The sequence below is a fragment of the Filicampus tigris genome, chromosome 10 (genome assembly GCF_054856515.1).
Source record: "Filicampus tigris isolate MCC_2025a chromosome 10, RoL_Ftig_1.0, whole genome shotgun sequence".
Taxonomy (NCBI): Eukaryota; Metazoa; Chordata; class Actinopteri; order Syngnathiformes; family Syngnathidae; genus Filicampus; species Filicampus tigris.
In genome coordinates, this window is record NC_141226.1 from 3692501 (window position 1) to 3714479 (window position 21979).

Consider the following 21979-nt stretch of genomic DNA (forward strand, 5'->3'; position numbering starts at 1 on the left):
AAGATAATGAATGAAGGAACATAAATTATTTTCCATTCATGTGCCCAATGGAAGAGTTTGCTTGTGAGAAACATACTTTCTTTTACAGTTTTTTTCTTCTCTCTATTCTTAGGTGACAATGACAGGTTGGTATGTTTGGAGGATGGTCTGTGGTCTTTTCCAGAGGCATACTGTAAAATCGAGTGCCCGGAGGTTCCAAACATCCCCAACGCCAAGCTGCTAACTGCAGCGTGCCTGTCCTCAAGCCATGATGTTGGCTCCACCTGCCGTTTCAAATGCAACCCAGGTTTCTATATATTGGGGAGTCTCAAAAATAAGACACCAAGGTGAGTGTTTAGGTGAATCTAAATCTAAAAAAATACATCCACCCTAGGTGACTCAAGAGCTTATTTTCCTACTGGTTGAGTAAAAGCGCTTGTGGCTAAAGACAAACTGTGGCAGGGTTTACTTTCTGGACCTGGATTTGACACCTCTGTCAGATAGCTTGGAGGATTTACATTTTGGCCGTCGATATTAAAACAGCATTTCATGCATCAGTTGATATTAAACAGAGAGCCCAACAACAGATACGATAATGCTAAAGTCCTGAATTGTGAGTTTTACATAAAATTACAACAGTTTATTACCCGTCCCTTCCAACTGAATGACTACATTTGATTTCCATAATCATGATCGAATCCAAAAATGTGATTAATCTTGTATAAATTCACAATGCAATCACTTCAATCCACAACTGTCTTGTGCTTTATACTGCGGTATACCCATTTGCGCAGTAGTGTTTTTGTCTATGATTAGCAAAACTATACATTGATTTACAGTGTATACAACAGGCTAACATACTGTCCAGAATAATGTGTACCAATTCTAATATTACATTGCCAGTTGCACTAACTGGGTAACATCTTATTGCTGAACAACCATTCAAAGGAAACGCAGTTTTTACGCCAAGTTTGTACCCTGCTTCAGATGAACTAAGCCATCCTTTGTTCCATGGTTCCGTGTGTTGTGGGAGTTATCATGTTGAGTTCATGTGTAAAATATGCTGTAAAGCTTAATTTCCTCACTGTACTGCTTTTAATGGTATCTTGTTAAATATTAACAAGCGTTTATTGTGATATGAAACCAATAAAATATAGAATCATATGTTTTTAATGTGACAAATTTCCATTTAGTAAAGTGAAAAACAACTTCATTTTAAGATCAGTTTGCAGCTTGGTATCTTTATGAGTTTCACTTTCTCAAGCAATTGTGTAAACATTTTAATAACCCCTGATGCTTTATTAGTTCAACGTGTGATAGTGGCTATCCTGCCTTTGACACACGAACCCATACAACTTGATGCTATAGCACATGCAGTACTTTTGCATTCACACAATAAATAGTGTGTAATGGAAATGTGTTTTACTGGAGAGTGGGCGGTCCTCTGTGGCTTGGTATGTTTTTGTTATTGAAACAGTAAAAGTATGATGGGAAAAGTTAGGGCGGGGTCAATGAGTGCATCTACAAAGTACATTTACATATTGTACCTTATGTGAATGTGTGTTTTGTGTGTGTGTGCGTGTGTGTGGGGGGGGGACGACTTCTACATAAATTGTGTTAAAGCGAAAAGTGATCTCGGGTCATCCCAATTCATTGTAACACAACATCAAATGACGCGGTCAAAGTGCAAATCAGCTCGGCACCGTTTCATTTTCACCTTACTTTTCTTATTTTCAAAAACCCTAATAATCTGCCATTGAGTTTTTCTTATGTTTCTGCTGCTTTTAGGAAATACTTCCAGTCTGAGTGCCTAGAGGAAGGGCAGTGGGAGGATGCCTCATGTGAGCCCATATCTTGCCCAGCCTTACCTGATGTTTTCCAGGGCATGTATATATGCACCAATGGCCTCTACTATGACACACTCTGTACTCTGAAGTGTCCAGATGCAAGTGAAAATGTAAGTTAGGCAGTTGCAGAACACTCACTAGATAAGCAAATGCCTAAAACAAGACCATAGCAGCATTACTATTGCTACTATTGGACAAAACCTTCCTGATTTAGAGGATCGTATCAGTCAAACTTAAGAACAATAACAGTTGTTAGTACAGTGCAGTTCATACTGTTCATCACTACAGTAGGGCCGATATATATATATATATATATATATATATATATATATATATATATATATATATTCACACATATATATATATATATATATATATATATATATATATACACACATATATATATATATATACACACACATATATATATAAATATAAATATATATATATATATACACATATATATATATATATATATATATATATACACACATACATATATATATTTATATATATATATATATATACACATATATATATATATATATATATATACACATATATATATATATATATATATATATATATATATATATATATATATATATATATATATATATATATATATATATTGTATATCTTTTCAAATAATACAGTCACAAGTCATTTGATGTAAACGTAATGCACACCAAAGGCTTATTGTCTGACAGCTTCTGTTGAAACTAGCAGTATTCTATTTTATATGAAGAAAATACTGAATATTGTGATTTACTTTGCTGGCTTCCAGAGTGTGATTCGCTGCACCAAGGATGGTGAATGGACAGCGCAGTTTACCATGTGCTCCAGGCTCCAAGGATCTTGTTCTGCTCCCGCTGATCTAAACTCTGTAACTTATAGCTGTGATGAGGGCATGGATATTGGTGAGTAAAATTAGCACTGCAGATGAGATTGTTTTAGGACAAATTGTGTTATATACGCAATCTTGTCATTCATGGTGTAAAAGCATAATATAATCTTGCTCAAGGATACTTCGATATGGTCACCATGGCCGGGGATCGAACCCACAACCTCCGGGTTGGGAAATGACCACTCTACCAGTGAGCCATGCCACCCCACTGCAACAAAAACATTGGCTTAGTCCACTACAAAATGTCAGATTTTCCCTTTTAATATTCAAAAATGTATTAGAAGAGATCAAAATACTGTGCGGAAATGGCTAAGAAATGAAAACCTTTCATGAATCAAGACCAACACCAGTGTTCTCAGGGCAACCAAAAAAAAAAAAAAGCAGTCAGAAAAAAGTGGTTAAAAAAAAAAAAATATATATATATATTGAGAGCGAGTGAGAGTGTGAGAGAGATACAGTACGCACACTTTTTGCGGTTGAAAAGGGCCTGTCCCCCTCAGAATATGCCCCCTTCCCACCCCCCTCCGCTGAAGTAGAAAAATAAAGGGATAACAGAGATTCAACATTAATTAAACATTGACCTTTCACATTTTTTAATTCAACCAAAATACAATGTAGATTCAACAGCATCTTTGACACACAAACTTCAATGCTGACAAAATATTGTTGAACCAACATTGACAACTAAAACCAAATATCAACCTTCTTAACCCTAATTCAACATTGATTTAACATCTTTTGCTATCTGGGTATTTTTTCCAATTTACTGAATACTGACTGTTACTCAAGTAATTATTCGGAGGAATACTTTTTACTTTTACTTAAGTGATATTGTAATGTAGCAGTACTTTTACTAACTCTTTTTATTGTCTTGATAAGCGAATGCACACACCATTTTTGTCACAGTTCGTGACACATGCTGGAGCACGGGGTTACTTCAGCACCCGGGGAGCAGTTTCAGAGTATTGGTCTCTTGCTCAAGCTTCAGGGGATGTCGTGGGTGGATGTCCACGTTCTTCTGCTGGTTGATGGCCGTGATTAAACCGTGGCCCCCATTGTGAGAGGTGGCAGTCTTAACCGCGTCTGAACGATGACGTGTGTAAATGTAATTTATGGCTTCTCATGATCCCTTGCTCATTTTTATTTCAGTTATTAGACCGTAGGGACCACAAAGCTGTGTTCACACTTGGCAGGTTTTGTTTCAGCAAAACAAATTCTCATGCAATTTCTCGTGTTGAATGAACATTGATGATCCAAACCTAACAATGGTGCATACGAAAGAAGTCGCCCAATACGCCTGGAAGAGGCTGGTTCTATCCTCTTCTAGGCAAACTTAATGTGGTTTTCTGCACATGTACCCAAATCTAGAAATATCAACGATTAGTTGTGTTAAAATGTCAATCTCCTTGCACCATTTAACTCTTCACTTTTCTATCACCACAACCAAAACAAAAATCTAGCAAGCATGTTTAACTAACGAGGACGCGTATGAATTTCGTCAGAGTAAGTCATGAATGCTTTCCATTCAGTTTGTAACTTCCACAAGCTTTTTAACTCGAAACGTTTGGTCCACTGTTAAATACGCCAGTGTTATTGCTAGTGAAGGTATTACAGTGTGAGAGTGGCGTGCGGCGGTCTGGTGGTGATGCCTTTGGTCAACTCCCTGATTGTATGCTCCCTTTGCCTTGACTTTTTTTTTCACTGCCTATTTCTTGCATTCATATCAAATTCAGATGGTTACAAATAGCATTACTTTAAGAGTGACAGTTGTCGACACTGTTAAATTCAAGAAAGAACATGTATTTTGTTTCTTTTCCGTGCAGGTGCGGTTTGCTATCCTACATGTGTTTTGACCGCGGACATGGATCTTCATGACCCAGTGGTTCTACCCAATGGCTCTTCAGTTGGTTCTGTAAAACACTGGATGCTTCCCATCAAACTTCAGGTGAGATGTGGAAGAATACTACTCATGATTTAGAATACAATTAGAGCTAGAACATCCATCCATCCATTATCTGCCGCTTATCCGAGGTCGGGCCACGTAGGCTCTTTTGGTGTATTTATTGTAATTAGTCATTCATGTTGTTTCTCGTGGCGGCACGGTGATCGACTGGTTAGCACGTCCGCCTCACAGTTCAGAGGTCGTGGGTTCGATCCCGGCTCCGGCCTCCCTGTGTGGAGTTTGCATGTTCTCCCCGTGCCTGCGTGGGTTTTCTCCGGGTAATCCGGTTTCCTCCCACAGTCCAAAAACATGCATGGTAAGTTGATTGGACTCTCTAAATTGCCCCTAGGTGTGATTGTGAGTGCGGATGTTTGTTTGTCTCTGTGTGCCCTGCGATTGGCTGGCAACCCATTCAGGGTGTATCCCGCCCACTACCCGAAGACAACTGGGATAGGCTCCAGCACGCCCATCACAAAGTCAGACTTTTCTTTCTTGTGAGGATAAGCGGTATAGATAATGGATGGATGGATGTTGTTTCTCACTATTACTGAGGATTTTAGTGTCGAAGTTAAAATTCTGAGACTGATTTTACTTGGAGTACTCTATCCCAAATGTTAACTTTACGGTAAATCTCAGGGCTTTGTACATTTTTCTCAAAGGTTTGAGTTGCTGTGTGTAACATCAGAATGCAGTTGTACAGAGTGCTGGATACATTGCAACTTGGTGAAATAATGTAATGTTGTGAACCGCGTGTCATGTTCGTTAGTTCAAGTCATAACTTGCAAATACTATGTAAATGTTGGTCTGGGAGGGAAATAAATGCAGCAACCCAGCATCGTGAGTCCCCCCCAAGGGCTTTTCTGGAATTATTGGCCTATTTTCCAGCGAGAATCGGATTCGATATGATTAATAGCCAACATAAGATGTCAAAAGTCAAACGTGATGTCAAAGGTCAAAGTAGTACATGTTCTTATTTTGTGGGCGAACAGTCGTCATTTCCAACTTATCCGTTACGGTGTGCTGACCAAGTCGGCTTGTGAAATTTGAAAACCATTGGCAGGTTTTGTAAAAAGTGGTTGTTTTGTTTCCCTGTTGCCATGTAACCAATCTGGACTGTCATGAAAGCTGAGCCACCAAAAAACAGCGAAGAAATAAATCCATCAGAATGAATAATGCACTAAAACAGCTGGTGGTCTGAACAACAGCATGCAGTAAAATGAGTTACTTGCCGTTGACCCATCTTTATGGATTGACTCTTATTAAGTGGAATTCTGTGTACCGGTACATATAATAGCTCACCTGCACTCCTGCCTTGCCTGCTTCCTTGCAGTGCTTGGGTCCACCTGCCACTCCACCACGCTGAACCTTGGCACTTGGAATGTACATGTGTTTTTGTTTGACTTTTCGTTCTGTATCAATGACATTCTGAAACAGTAAAAACTCTCAAATATCCTTGGTCAAAGGTAAAAAGTCCACCTGTTTAAAACAAAGGGCCATTTACAACATCAAGAAACGGTTGAATAGATAAATTAATTAATTGCTGGTCCCATACAGGCATATCATTTTGATAAATATTTTGCAACAAACAACAAACGCATTGGCCTCATATTAACTCTAGTGTATTTCTTTTTCTGTTACTGAGACAAACTATACTTTCTTGCAGTAGAAATGTTGATGCGAAACAGCTTTTTGTTTTGCACAATTTGCACACAACTATGCTCTACAACGGGCTTGTAGAGAGTTGACAGTTTGTGTCACACAGTTGACAGTTTCACACTTGTGAAAAAAAAACAATCAAAACATTCCATCCAGCAGGCCAAGAAATGTGCTCTTGCTTCTTTCAACATGCCGTTAGCCTGCTGGTGGGCTGCCGTGGCTCAATATATCTTGACAATCAGTGTTAAGCGGTGCCAGGAATGAGGGTACTGAGAAAGGTACAACAAATGCATTATTTCTTCTGACTAACACGCCATAGTTCTTATACATCTTAAGCGCTTATTACACCGACTAGCGAATATTTGGAAGTGCTTGCGAAGGTAGCGAATCAGGGTTCATTCAATGTCGCAAACGTTCGACAAATCATATTCGGCAGACGTTCACCTGTACTTTTCTTGTTGCAAGGGAATTTTGAACATCTTCAAAATGTTCATAATTTTCTTGCGACAAGAAAAGCTCTAGGCAGCCATGAAAACTGTTGGTGAACGTCTGGCGAACGTTTTTGCAACCTTGAATGAACCCTGATGAACCCTGATGCAAAATCAACATCCGCTGCCCTTGCAAACACTCGCCAACATTCGCAGCTCAGTGAAATATGGGACATATAGTTTCTGTACACTAAAGTCATGAAAAGCATTAACCTTACAGAAGATACAAATTGTTGGACTTTTTCCCCCCTCGACATTCTCAGACTCGCTGAATAATAATGCAACATGGTGTTGACATTTAGGAATATGTCTGACATTTTATCAGATCTTTGACTCTAAATAATTGGCAAGATTTTTGAGGGAAACATTTTTATTTCTCAACTACAACAGCCTATCACATTCCCAGTGTGTATTTGGATGTGTGTCCAAATGTTTTTGCATTACTGGAAATAAGTGCAATCTGCAAGAGGAAAGGTTGCAGCTGACGTCAAATTTTCAGGAAACACATACACGCTCACATAATGAACAACGTTGTTGGACTGCCAGACTTTGCTTGAAAGTTGGATCATGTTACAGAGAATCATATCTCATGAATAGATTCTAAGTGAATGCTGTCAACACTGACTCACTTTTGTCTTGCTTTTGGGTGGTCGGTCAACCTGCCAGACAGTCAGTGAATCTGACCTTACCAAGGTCAAATAGTTGGATAGAGGTTTGGCTGCTTACAACATACTCCTGGCGCTGCCTTGTGATTTCAGGGCATTGTTTTATCTCAAATATCTGCTCTCCCTGACTAGCCCACAAGGGGGATTGCCTTTCTGATTGCTATCTGCTTAACACCTAGTCTTATGGTCAATAAGCAGTTATGATTTGAGAGCAGTAATTGTATTTCTTCCGTTACAGGTTTTTTTGAATGTATATATATACATAACAGATGGAAATCAAAAATGAAAATCAACATGATTAAATAATCATCCTTCCCTCCACAAATCCATTCATTTGGCTCATCAGGGTGCAGCTTGCAGGGACAGTCTAAGCAGTAATGGACAGAACTTCCCTGTTTCCACCCTACTCCCCAAGTTTAACTAGTAGACACCAACGTGTGGGTCATTGTAATTTTCTCATTTGCAAGTTCTCGATCATCTGTTAACATGTGCGTTCTCCCACCAGCGATTACACCTGAAAGAGTCAAGCAAATAACAGAGTGTTTAGAGAAATGAGATAGTCTGACTTCTTTTGTCATTTCATTAAGTTGTGAATAAAAAGATGTGTGTCTCTGCGTCTACTTTGAGTCTGCTTCAGAAGAATCTCATTCAGACAATAAAACTCATTGTACTTTGTTCTTTTTGTCACTGCCCATAGGACATGTCTATAGATGAGGGTGGGAGCTTCTAGGGGAGTCAACCCAAACATATTTTTCTCAAGAATATGTTCTATGCAGGCCCACTAGTTGAAACACTGCATTCTGGTTAATATTGTATTTGTGGAATATGAGGATAAGCGGTTTGGATGATGGATGGATGGATGGAATTAAGCAGCAAAATCCACCCGTTTTTGTCCATCTCAGGGGGTGGCCATTTTGTCACTTCTGTCGACTGAAAATGACATCACAGTTGCTCAGGGCTCAGATAACGACCAATCATGGCTCAGCTTCTGTGATTGGAATTGAAAAAAATATGTTTGGGTTTACTTCCCCTTTAAAATAACCGATAAATTGAGAGTTAAAGCGGAAAGGCAAGTCAAAAATTTTCCTTGCAATAATATGTTTTATGCTCCCCCACTAGTCTGAACACTATGTTTGCGGAATATGAATTAAACAGAAAAATCTACCTTTTTTTCCCCATCTCAGGGGCGGCCATTTTGTTCTGTACTGCCACTTGCTGTCGACTATAGTATGACTTGCCATCTTATTGTGATTGGACTCATCTACAGCTATGTGGTAACTTGTTTATGCAGTCACATTCAGTGCAGTGGGAGGTGTGTGTAGCTCCCAATAGGGCAGTACTATCAATATCTGCAAACAGAAAGCTAGCCTGTAAGAATTAAGAGTGCTGGCTTTTCTCTTAAACTGATAACCATGGGCATACCGTTGTACGTTCTATTTTCTTTTATGCTGGTTCGTTTTAAGTTGTCCAACTTTGTAGCTATTCCATCTTAGTGTTTCATTTACATACATACACTATACATACAAATACATGTATTTCATTCTTTTTTAAGAAAATGGAATCCTATAGGTCAAAAACTTGACATGATAGTGAAAAGCCAAGATCAGTTTTAGATTACGCACCCAAACATTTGTCAAAAACAGCTGTCGTACCAAACTCCACAAAACTTGTGTACCCCATTTTAATTTTAAAGACAAAAATGACTTGCCTTTTCCTTTTTTTCCCCTTCCACCACCCCCTTGTTGTCTTCGGAGGACAACTTTATTTTTATTGAAGACATTTTCTTGTATGCTCGATCAAAGCCTTGGGTCAGAACTTCACTCTCAAACTGTAAGGCCCAATTCACCCTTTTTGACAGATTCTGATGGGACAATTCACGTGCCAACAGCTTCCGCAGAATCACACACTGCAACACATCAGGAAATGCTGAAGGTCACAGGTTGAGAAGTCAATGCAGGAAACATCCTTGCAAATGGAACAGATGAGCTTCACAGGCCTCTCTCTGTGCCTTGGCTGAACAGAATTTAGACACAGTTTGGTGGTGAAAGTAAGGGCCACTGACCATTAGAGGCCCTAGAAAATAGTCTTTTAAATTTTCAGCTTTGACGCGGAGGGGTCTATTTTTGGAGGGACGTTTAAGCACTTTACCTTTTACCTGATAAAGATTTTTACCATTATATTTATTGATTTAGGATTGCTCAACTTTCCTTATTTTGTGCTTTGATTTCCAGACCATTGTCTGCACAGGGATGATGAAGTGGTACCCAGCTCCTGAAAACATTCATTGCATTAAATCATGTGAGGTAAGAGTCAAAAGAGCTGAGTTGCATTGCATCAGTACTTGGTGTGAATATATTTGCCCCCAACATTCCATTCCTGTCCATTAAACATGCATATTGTGAAGGCCAACACCACAGGCATCAATGTCGCTCAGGTTTTTGAGACCATTCAATGGGTGAATGTCTTTTTCAATCGTGTCTGACATTGTATCTGGTCAAGAAATACAAAAATATTCATAGCTTCACAGAGATACTATTTCACAGATCTGATATTTGTGGTCCAGTTAGAATTTTCAACATTCTTAGATGTCATGCAAGAGAACAATGTAACACGTCTTAATACAAAGATGTAAACACAACGGAACTATCAAATATTAACTTGACTGACAAATGCACTTAAAATTACCATTTCAATTTTAAGATATAAACACAATTGAACTATCAAATTCTAACCTTAATGAATGATTAAGACATAATACGCAGGTGGTTTGAATCACACATCTTTTCAACCTTTGGATTTGCCACCGAAGTGTCCTAAATTGCACAACTTCAGGTTCCACAAAAGCAAAATGAAGATGAAATACAACTTGCTCAGCCTGGTAAAGGTCAAAGTGATTAAATTGGGATTCCAAATATCAAAAACATTACTGGTTATACAGTTGCTTTTTTTAAATCATTTTTTTGGGGTCCAGCATTAAATTATGTGATGATCATTGGGGAGTAAAATACTATTCCATTGTTGTTTCTGATGTAATTTGCAATCAGCATTTCAATTGTATTTTCATTTTATCATTAATAACGACCTGTTTTTCAGTTGCATTCTGTTTCATCATTAATAATTGTACGACCACAAATGAAAGATGTATATACATCCTGGAACTACCGTTTGAACACAAGCTGTTGATGAAACACATATTCATGAACTGCCGGCATATTCCTCTTTAATTTTGCAGTGAATGTTGTGAGGAAAAACAATTCCCTAAAGCCCGGTCTTCCATAACAACACAAATGATTTCTGATCATATGTGTTTCTCATATATTTTGCTTTTCCTTTAAAAAAAAAACTGTTAATGATTGTCAATTTGCATAAATGTCATCCAAGTAATGAGCCACTGTGTAATAGCTAGCTACTAACAGCCTTTATAAATATGTGGCTGTCTTACTGTCAGAATATCCGTAGGTATTGCGCACTGCGATTCTCCCGTCGAGGCTTTTGACACAACCACCTGCTAAACCGATGAAAACTCTCGCATTCACCGAAGAGCTGTGACCCATTGAATTCTGAAGATGCCTGCAAGTCTCGGATTGTTGCGTTTTCCTCAGACGTGAGAATTCCACAGAGATCCATTCATAATCGTGACTATGAATATTTTGTGATGAATTAGCTAAACATTTTTAATCATTTGACAGCACTAGTATTAACGCAAGACGTTTTGTTTTTATTGAATTTCGCCAAAAAAAAAAAAAAAAAGAATTACTGAAAAATAACAATGTTATTTTAGGAGGAGAACGAACGTCTTCCACCTCCGGGTCATAGCTTTCCATGTACGGTGGAGCTGGCATGACCCATTGGGTTTAAATAGATTTTTACATGACCCGTCAGGTGTTGGTAGATTTTTACTGTCCCGAGATGTCCTAGAGAAGGACTTACTTCTCATGCAAAGGGATAAGGTTTGTACTCAATGTTAACAAACAGTTAACAGTTAACAAAACAAAATTGCTATACACCTTCTTCCTCGTCAGTGAAATGGGCGTCCACTCGAGGGCAGACTATGCCTGTAAGAACAATACAGCAAGGGGGGGACGCACAAGAAAAAGAGCACTCTAGTGTTGGGCTGTTGTGCAGGCTTAGTCATGTCTTCGCCGTGGTATCGCGGAAGAGAACAGTGGTCTTGCTTTTTAAAAGAAACCAACACTACACGTCAGCAGGTACTTGACCCGGTTAGGGACGAATAGAAGGGCGGACGAAAACCCACTTCCGTCCTTGCTGACTCTGTCCTCTTTAAAAGACTTCTAGTCCTCCTGTTGTCCTTCCACAAAACGGGCCGTTCCTTCCTGGTATTACATTTCATCACTCTATACAACCTTGTGTGGAATCAAAATATACTTTTATAAGTTTGATTCTACAATCATAACAAATAGTACTCTTGTTCATAACTTGTGTACAGCCATTTGGTGGCGATGGCTGGTGCGACACCCTCAACAATCGAGCCTATTGCCAATATGACGGAGGAGATTGCTGTCCTTCTACACTATCCTCCAGGAAGGTAAAACATGATTCCTGTTCTATTCATTCTATCTGCCATATCAAGGCCAGACTGAATGAATGCCTTCTCTGAGTTTTGTATTAATATGAATATACAATATTTTTCAAGAATATTCTTGTAAAATGAACAGTATGTACAGCAAGTGATTGGTGGCTTGCATCTCGTAATTAAGATGGTGGATAGAGGCTGTAGCTGGATTGAAAGCCAGATTCTTCCTGTTTATAGTTATAGTCGTTTATAGAAATTTGTCTCTGGCATTAGTGCTGAGCCCCGGTGGGCAGGAGACATCCAGAAAGCAAACAAATAGAAAGCTCCACTACTTTCCCCTCTCTCCTGTTAAAGACTGCACCTATTGAGTCTCTCTACTTTAGAGTTTTCTGCTCAGATGGTAAATAAGCAGGTTTTCATCACATCACACTTTGTCATCTCTGCTACTCTGCTACTGCAGAAATATCAAGTTATAGTTTAATGCATTAGAATACCATTGATTCAAATATGACAATGTCTTGTTTATGTGTGCAAATATGTGCTATAATATAGACAATTTCAAAATAGCCCTATTATCTACCTCTACACCAAGGCAATAAGTACTGTTTTGATCATAATAAGTATTGTTACTTCGTTTGTTGGATAATAACATTAAAATAAAACTACATAACTCATTTGTATTAAACTTTGTTAAGGAGTAACACTCACAACAGGAAATCTGTACCATGCTTGAGCATGCTTTACCTATGAGGTCTGATTTGTCTGATTAGTGCTCATGCCACATACCATGCTCAAGCTCGGCAAACCTCCTTGGTTCAATTAGGTGAACGTTGGCATGGTACATTTGTTCGAGCAAAACATTGATAAACACTGATTAAATTTCAACCCCTATGTTGCGTGATGAAAAAAAGACAGAACAACTCAAATTAAGATACAAAGTGATGTAAGTAAGTATACCGACTTGATGGAGTGAGAAGAGGTGAGACTGTGCTCATGTGAGTCATGTGAGTGCAGGCCAGCAGGGAGGCAGGTTAACCCTGCTTCAGCTTCTGCTATAGTGGCTCTAATGTGAGAGCGGGCCTTATACATACACATATATCATGATCACACTTAGGGTCAATTTAGAGTGATCAATCAACCTACCATGCATGTTTCTGGAATGTGGGAGTAAACCGGAGTACCCGGAGAAAACCCACGCAGGCACAAGGAGAACATGCAAACTCCACACAGGAATGCTGGGGCTGGATTCGATTCCACGACCTCTGCACTGTGAGGCGGACGTGCTAACCAGTCGACCACCCTACTGCCTGTGTGTAATTTTAAATAATGAAAGATAAATAGTAATGGAAAAAAGTGGGTAGGTGGGCAATGTACTGTATTTGAGAATAATCTAAAAACAGTGACAATTAAAAAAATAAAGCCAAGAAGTGCAATGGAGTTTGGCATTCGTAATAGTCTAGTTCACGGATGGGCAACTGGCAACCACACTGAGTGGCCCCTTGATTAGTTCCTCCTCCTCAATTTTCTAGTGTGTAACTACATATTCATGTCACCCATCCATGGGCCGCAATACCGTAATAGGTCCTTTGGTTGAACTTCTTTTGTTTCTGTTTTGCCTATTGCACATAATGACGCAACGGTCCGCTGATAGTGTAGTGGTACACACGCCTGAGTTGTGTGCGGGCAGCGTGGGATCGATTCCCGCTCAGTGACAGTGTCTATGTGTGCCCTGTGACTGGCTGGCGACCAGTTCGGGGTGTAGTCTGCCTTCGCCCATTGACGGCTGGGATAGGCTCCAGCAACTCCCCGCGACCCTATATAGGATAAGCGGTTTGGAAGATGACATGACATGACATAATGACGCACGCGAGCGCTTTCCTAAATGTAGAAGCATTAATAAGGAGTCTGTAGCTGCCGTTAGAATAAATGCGCTGCCAGAAGATTGCCACTAGCTGGACTTTGCTCTGGAAAAACAGGAGGAGAAAGTTAGTAGGCAGCATTGAGGTGTTGAAAGATCATTGGTTCATTTGGTCCCTATGTAACAGCAGCTAAGCAAGTCAGGGTTATGCTCAGGAAGTGAACTAAAACATCTTGTCGTGATAGTTCCAGCCCTTTGGAATGAGTAGCTGTTGTTGCCTCCAACATACATTTGGAATTTTCTTCAATCAATAACCCAATTGTTTTAACGCAGTAATATAATGTATTCTGCATCAAATTTAAGTTACATTCCAATCAAAAATTATTGGAACATTGAGGGCACTTGGAGATTTAAAGCGGAAGTCAACCCAAACATATTTTTTTGAAGCATATGTTCTATGCAAGCCCACTAGTTGAAACAGGGCATGCTGATAAATATTGCGTTTGTGGAATAAGTGTTAATCCACTTGTTTTTAGCCATCTCTGGGGGCACCCATTTTGTCTTCTGTCGACTGAAAATGACATCACAACTGCTCACAACGACCAATCGCGGCTGACCTGTTTTCTGAATCTACGCCGTGATTGACTTTTGATGTAGAGTCAGTTTTATGACACTTAGGGTGTCTACACTGACATTTACCTTAAAACAATTAACACAGTGTGTGGCAATCCTCAAGCTTCTACCTCAAGTGGCGGAGGATTCTTGCCTATTGCGTACACACAAAGTTGTCACTTACAATCCTGTTTATGTCCACTCACACAGTTTGCACAGGCACACTTCTAGCAGCATTTTATCACGGAGATTAGTACGTACAGGGCACCGTTGGCCTAACTGTTTTATAGACTCACTTTATCTTGCCTTGATAGGGACTGGTATTTTCAAAGCTTACACAGTTTTAAAGACTAACTCTGTCTAAAGGCTCTTATACACCAAAAAGACGCTGGCCAACAGTGACAGACACTTACCCCCTGTGGCGTCCGGCCGGCTGTAGGCACGTCACGCTGGAGGAATACACCGCAAAGACAGACAGCGACGCTGACCATTAAAGTACCTTATGCGCATGCATAAGATGTAATACCCTTCCATACCATCGGCGGCGGTAGTCACCATTTCTCATGGTTAGAAAACTCCAACCGGAAAGCTACTGGCCGGGGGCGGATTATAAAAACGTAAACAATGCAGTCAGCTCTATTCTTCGCTCACGATGAACTCCCACGCGAAGTAAACCATCCCGTTCTTGACACGGTATTGTGAAATACTTACATTGTCAACCCTCGCTCTTGTACTTGTAAGATGATTAAGGCAGCGGAGGCGTGCTCACTGTTTTTCCGAATTTGTCACTTCCCGTTGGTGCTCTACGCGCTGATTTGCTAGCCAACTGTTACGTGCCGTAAGGCAATTAAAAGGCCAGGACCCAGGAGGCAGAGAGCAGTAATCCAAAAAAGGGTAAAATTTATTTTGGCAAAAAGTAACAACACAAAATCACGGGGTTCAAAAGTAGGGAAAACTAATATATATTCAGGAAAACAAAGTAGCAACAAAATCACCCAGGAAGACAAAGTAGCAACTGAGAATCACCTTGTTCAGGAAAATACAATTAAACAACAAAATGGAGTAACTCAGTTCACCAGTTGTCCATTCGAGAGCTGGAGCGCGTGGCAGGAGGGATTCAACAGAGAGGAGCATGGAAGTCAAGGAATCATCTGGCACAGGAGTAAGGGGTTGAAGCTGGTTAAATAGATCTAATTAGTCTGATGCGGTTCAGGTGAGTGTGTGAGTATCTGCTGCAGAGTTAAGCTCCACCTACTGCCACACTCCAGCACTGCAGGGAAGGAGGAACACAGAGAGGGAAGGGGAGAAGCAGGAACTGCGGCACAACACAGCAACAGCAAACACGGACCGCGACACTAACATCCAATCAGAATGAACAAATGTCACGACTGGCGACGCCGATTCAACATAGGTAAACGCCCCTCAGACGCTTAGAGATGGGTTACGACACTACGACGGTGGTCATTACACCAATCAGACGGCGCTTAAAGACGCCACGACGCTTCACGACCTCTGATGTCGGTTTGGTGTATCAGGGCCTTTACAGTTTTAAAGACTAACTCCATCTTACGCTGTTATAGACTCACTCTGTCTTACTCCACTTGACAAGGGACTAGTATTGTCAAGGTTTTTTACCAGCGCGCAATTCGTTCATCCATGAGTGTTCAAGAGTTTCCTACTCACCCAGAGATGTCTTCACTCCTCCGGCGTCCTGTAAACCTTTAGTTCCCAGAAGCGGAGCCAAGGACCAGTCCCGGAAAGGGTCTTAGCGCCGTGGCCACGGACTTTATCTGGAGGTTGACTCAACAGCTGGAAACTTCAGGCATATAGGAGTCCAGTTTGAGGACCAATATAATGTCAGGTTCATGCCAAGTGAGACATTAGTAAACAACACACACAATGAGGAGAGAAGACACTCAACACAATATTGTCTTTTTACTTGCAAGGAGAGCGCAGGGAAGTGTACGATTACAGTTCCTAAAACCCTCTGCCCGGCTCCTGCGCCTCCTCTCTTTTTATTTTCTTAGGAGTCCCTGATTACAAAGGTGTTCCAGCTCTAAGGGAAAGGGGAGCGAAAGCAGCTGGAACACTCCGAACTTGTTTTGTCTCATTGTGTGTGTGCGGGTGTGTGTGTGTGTGTGTGTGTGTGTGATTATCATACAGGTGTGAAAGCAAAGCACCCCAAGCAAGCTGGGCCTAGATTAGAACAAAGTTAGAGCTAAACAGCTCTTACTACAAACTAACAATTAAGGCTAACACGGTTAATCATCAAACCTCTATCCTTCATAATACAAATGTGAGACAAAAGCATCATAACACATGAATCATTATATACATCCAGTCTAATAGGATGCTCATTCAGTTGTTTAATTTGGTAGGGGGAAAAAAAGAGGATCACAGACAGGAGACAAAACTAAAACCATCTCAAATGGCAACTTTCTGGTTTTAAGAAACACTAAAAGAAATAAAGAGGAAAAAAATGTGATGTCTAGTCACTTACATTTTTAGACCAAGCGGAGTGAAAAAAATAATAACTATGGAATCACCCTGTAAATTTCCATTCCCCAAACTCACACCTGTTGACATTTTGGACACTTTTCTTATGCCATAAACTGAAAGGGGCTTTGGGGATGATAAAATATTTTTTGAATATGATAATGCATCTAGCTATAGATGTAAAACTGTAAAAACATTCCTTGAAGAAAGACACATAAACTCAATGGCATAGCCTGCAAATGGTTCGGATCTCAATCCAATAGAAAATCTTTGGTGGAAGTTGAAGAAAATGGCCCATGACAAGGCTCCAACCTGCAAAGCTGTTCTGGCAAAAGCAATCAGATAAAGTTTGAGCCAGATTGATGAAGAGTACTGTTTATCACTCATCAAGTCCATGCCTCTGAGACTATGAGCTGTTATAAAAGCCTAAGATGCTGTAATAAAGTACGAGTGGTGTGTTCAAGTGTTCTTTTGTTGCTGTTTTTTTCCCCATGATTCCATGATTTTCCTCAGAATTGTGTGATTCCGAATTTTTCCCCTCTGATAACTGTTGCTAACTACACACCATGTTATTTTCCTGGATTTATTTTCATGTTTCTTAAAACCAGAAAGTTGCCATTTCAAATGGCTTTAATTTTGTATCATGTCAGTGAGATCTATCTCTCTCTCTCCCTATCGCCCTCTCCCTCTCTCTCCTTCTCCCTTTCTCACTCTCGCTGTCGAGCTAGCCATCTGGCCATTTAACACAAAATTTGTTAATATGGCATTTAGGATTCTGAGCGTAAAGAACTGTGATTTGAAAAAGAGCCAACATTTCCATAACTATCTTAGTTTGTGAAGAAGGAACTACCAAACTGGTTGCAATGTTATTAAAATTGGCAGACAACAACTTTACGAATTCATAGTGTGTCATTCTTAATGTTAACCCATTGCAACCCATAGTTTTCTCAATGAAGAGGGTGAGCCTGACCCAGAAGAAGCCATGAAAGCCAAAGCCATGGCATACCTTCTCTAGGTTTTACAGAGGAGCTTGTATGTTGGGAATCGTGATTCTATTACTTTGAAAATTAGTCTTCAGTCTTTAAAACCTTGTCCAAGAAATGTTGTGGGGCAAATTCCCTCCAAAAAGATTAAAGTGAAGAAAATGCTCTATATTGAGCAGAGTTGCTTTGCATAGTGCCGGTAGTAAGTCTTCTCATTTTGGGTTCTGTCAATTCAGTTAGCATGTATTGTTCTGCTTTTCTGTTATTAAATATTACACCAGTTGACATGTATAGCGTTGCAAAAGTGCAGCTGAGCTACCACATAATCAATTGTACCAGTGAGATAGGAAAAAGTACCAAAGCAGTAAAAGCAGAAGACAACAAATCTTGCCTCAGTGAAACTATTGCTCTGCCATACACCTTGCATGAAACCAAAACCGATAACAGTCAGTAGTGGTCTACAAATTCATCTCCCACTCCTCTTGTTGCATCACTTGCTGTCATTTCTTTCATTACCTCAAACTCTCCATTCTCCCTCTTCTTCTCCTCTAACAGTCTTCCTCTCGCTCCCTCACTCCAAGAGCAAATGTTTACATGTCTTGCTAAAGACATCTTCGCTGGGCACCAGAGTTTGTTTTACAGCCTGTGGTGGTGGCTCGCTTCCTAGACAGAGCTGGCAGCTCTTGTTGTTGATTCTTAACATGTGTTCATCGGTTCACCTCCACCAATAACGATGTGTTCCTCCTTCCTGCTCCCTGAAAACTCCGAAGGTTTCTTGTTGTTCAAAGGCCTTGTTCAACCAACTGACACCAATTGCTTTTTCCTTTTCTCTTTTCTTTAACGCCAAAAGGATCAAGCCTTCGAAAGATCCCCTTGGGTTCCTAAGCGCTACTTTTTGTCAAATCAAAACTAACCACGCTTTACCACGCGTAAAATATAACAGTTCTACTGGAATGTAAAGCAGGCTTTCCGTACACATACATTTGTTGTCTCCCATCTATTTCTATACTGCTTGTTCTAGGAAATTACCCAAGTACCTGACAGGTGAGGCAGATGTTGATGATATATTAGTAATTATTAATTTAACTTAAGTTGTTAAACCACAGTGTATAGTTAACAAGCAATTCAATACATGCATGTGAACATTTCATCTTAGGGTAGCCTTTATTATTGAAAAAAACTTCAATAGTTCTTCAACACATTTTGGAGATATTTCATAAAGTTTTCTGTTTGTCTCCTTTGCAAGCCTGTAGCCACATTGGCCAGATTAGGCAGGTTTGGTGCCACAATCCACATGTAGTACAATTCAGTTATTTATTAGTTTTTTTTACCTTATCAATTTACCGAGAAAACTTCTTTCGGACTCGAATAGAAAAAAAAAAATCCATCCCTTGCAGTCAGACCTATACCAAATGTCCTGGCCTAGTAGTTGGAGACAATATAAACTGTAACACAACAACCAACCCACTGGGCATCTGATGTCAATACAACATCTATATGACATCAATTGAATGATTTTGATGACATATTGATGTTGAATTGACATCAGATGCCCACTGGGGACTGGGGTTAAAAATCAGATATACAGTATAAAGGACTCTAAACGGAATAACAATTTGACTGGCTATTAAAAGCATGAAAAACGTTAGCGTGCCAGATGTAAATACAACAAATAATAGAGTAGATTAGGTCAAGATATTGACTGACTGAGTCAATGAGTGAGTTAAAAGTCCCTGTTTAGTGAAAATAAGTATGTCTTTGAAATTTGACACACTGCGTGTGTTAACCGCCACATGGTACAATGTATGTATTTTTTTTTCATAATTTTGCACACCCTGTCGTGAGCCGTCACCTTACCGTGGTGGAGGGATTTGTGTGTCTGAATGATTCTAGGACAGGGGTGTCAAAGTCATTTTTGTTGCGGGGTCACATTGTAATTCTGATTTCACTCGGAGGGCCGTTACCCATGTAAATGTATGATTGCCATATACACAACTAATTGATGGATCACGAGTTTTGAAATCAGAAGCCAGTAAATTGTTTGTAAAGAAGAGGAGGGGGATTGGAAAAATGACTTTGGTCGAACTCCTGAAGGAGGCTTCAAAATAGTGTGCAACAAGCATTCCCAAATAAAAACAGGGGAAAACAGCAATGTTGTACAATTTGGGGATTTCTGTCACAATGAGCAGTGCGCATGGATCTGGATACAAAGATATTTTCAATTACTGCGATTGGACGGTAGCATCCAAATTTCTACCTTTGGGCAAATTCATACTGTACCTTTATTGAATACATGTCTCTACCGCGCATGACTAGCATGTATTATACTTTTATTTAAAAACCTCTCAAGTAAGTGAAGTCATGAAAATCTATTTTTTTCTTAGCCCCCCCAACATATCGGTCAAGCCCCGGAGGAACAAATCCTGGCGCCGTGCCTGTACTTATTTGATGGCTGTGGGTAGTAGGTACACTCGTCCAGCTCTTTAAGCTCCCTCTGTCTCTCGTATGAGTGAGGATGGGGTCCACAGTGGGCAAATGGGCCCCCAGCTTTCCATGTCTGCCATAATGACAATAATATTGTATGTTGATAACATGTCTTTTGGAGTTCTTATACAGTAATTGCATTATAATAGTGACTATAAGTCACAGTCCAAGTATTTTTATAATCCAAAAATATAGACTATTGGAAGTGTGGTTATTTTTGCAAGTCAAGTTCTGAAAATGATGCTTGTGTTCTGACAGGTCATTCAATTTGGGGCAGACTGCAATCAGGATGAGTGCACTTGCCGTGATCCGGATGCCAAAGAGAATAAGAGCAAAGCCAAGGACCCAAAGGGGGGAGGAGGAGGAGGAATCCCATAAGATGGATGAGTGCAAGCATGTGAAGCTGTGTAACATAAGTCAAGCTGTAGATAATATACACAATAAGTAAAAATAATACCTTATCATGTACACATGTTTTGAAGGCAAAGACATTCTTATCGAAAGGTCAATCGGAGTGGTTCAGTATTATTGCCAAGTAGAGCATAGGCAAATAAACAAGAAATTACACAAATAGAGTGTATTTTAATGTCCTGAGTTGAATGGTAGGAGGGAACTCAAAATGGTGTAGTATACATTAACTATGTGGTGAAACAATTCACATAATACAAATGAGGTTTGCTGCTTCTATTATGTATCATCTAACTAGCGGAAATGATCAGAATTGTTTTAGCTCAACCTAGGACTTTTTTTTCTATTAACTTTAGAAATGTAAATGGCTTTGTTAAGACTGTATTGACTAAAACAATACATGTCTCACTTACGTATCTACTAGCTGACGTGTTTTTGACATGCTAAAGACAGAGGGCGGAAACAGTAATAATACATTTTATTTTAACATTTCCACCAAGTTAATGTTGATAAATCATTTTCACAGGCTTCTGTTACTGTACAAATGTGACTGTAAAGTCGAGCATTAAGCAAATGTTGACTATACAATGTAAACATGGCTGTGAAAAAAATAACTGCTCTAAAATATTGTGGATTCTCTTTGTGACAATTGGAGTTAGAAAACTGAACGGTACAGTTCAATATATAGTATAGGCACAAAACACCCACCTACCATTGTATTAATGCAAGAAAAATGAAATAATGTTTCCAAATATTTAATCCAAACTTGAGGATAAGTGTAACCATGTTCAATATTTCACAGTACTTTATACTCTGTATTGAATAAAGAGAAACTATATTTATCTTTTTCACTGCTCTGACTTTTGTTCTCTGACTTATAAAAACATAACTTTGCATGTCTTAGAATTACTATTGAGACATCTGGATACATCTATCCATCCATTTTCTTGACTGCTTGTGCTCATCACTTTTATGTCAAAATATTGTTAAATGCTTGAGCTGCAAGGTCCAATTCCCGATAATTTTACCCCATATCCAGATTAATACAGTGCAACTGATGCTAAAAAGGGGAACTAAACCCAATATGTCCATCTGCCTTTACACAATTGTTTGAAATTTC

At 39.5% G+C, this 21979-nt stretch overlaps 1 protein-coding gene across 1 annotated transcript in view; it reads left to right on the forward strand.

Moving 5' to 3' along the window:
* pappa2 (pappalysin 2) overlaps positions 1–21706 on the forward strand; it is a 105767-nt gene extending 84061 nt beyond the window's left edge. The window contains exons 21-27 of the mRNA XM_086043446.1: positions 113–326; positions 1768–1936; positions 2614–2746; positions 4557–4678; positions 9716–9787; positions 11932–12030; positions 20710–21706. Coding sequence (XP_085899572.1) covers positions 113–326; positions 1768–1936; positions 2614–2746; positions 4557–4678; positions 9716–9787; positions 11932–12030; positions 20710–20829 — 929 coding nt within the window. The 3' untranslated portion in view covers positions 20830–21706. The remainder of the gene's footprint in view (positions 1–112; positions 327–1767; positions 1937–2613; positions 2747–4556; positions 4679–9715; positions 9788–11931; positions 12031–20709) is intronic.
* Positions 21707–21979: the final 273 nt, after the last annotated feature.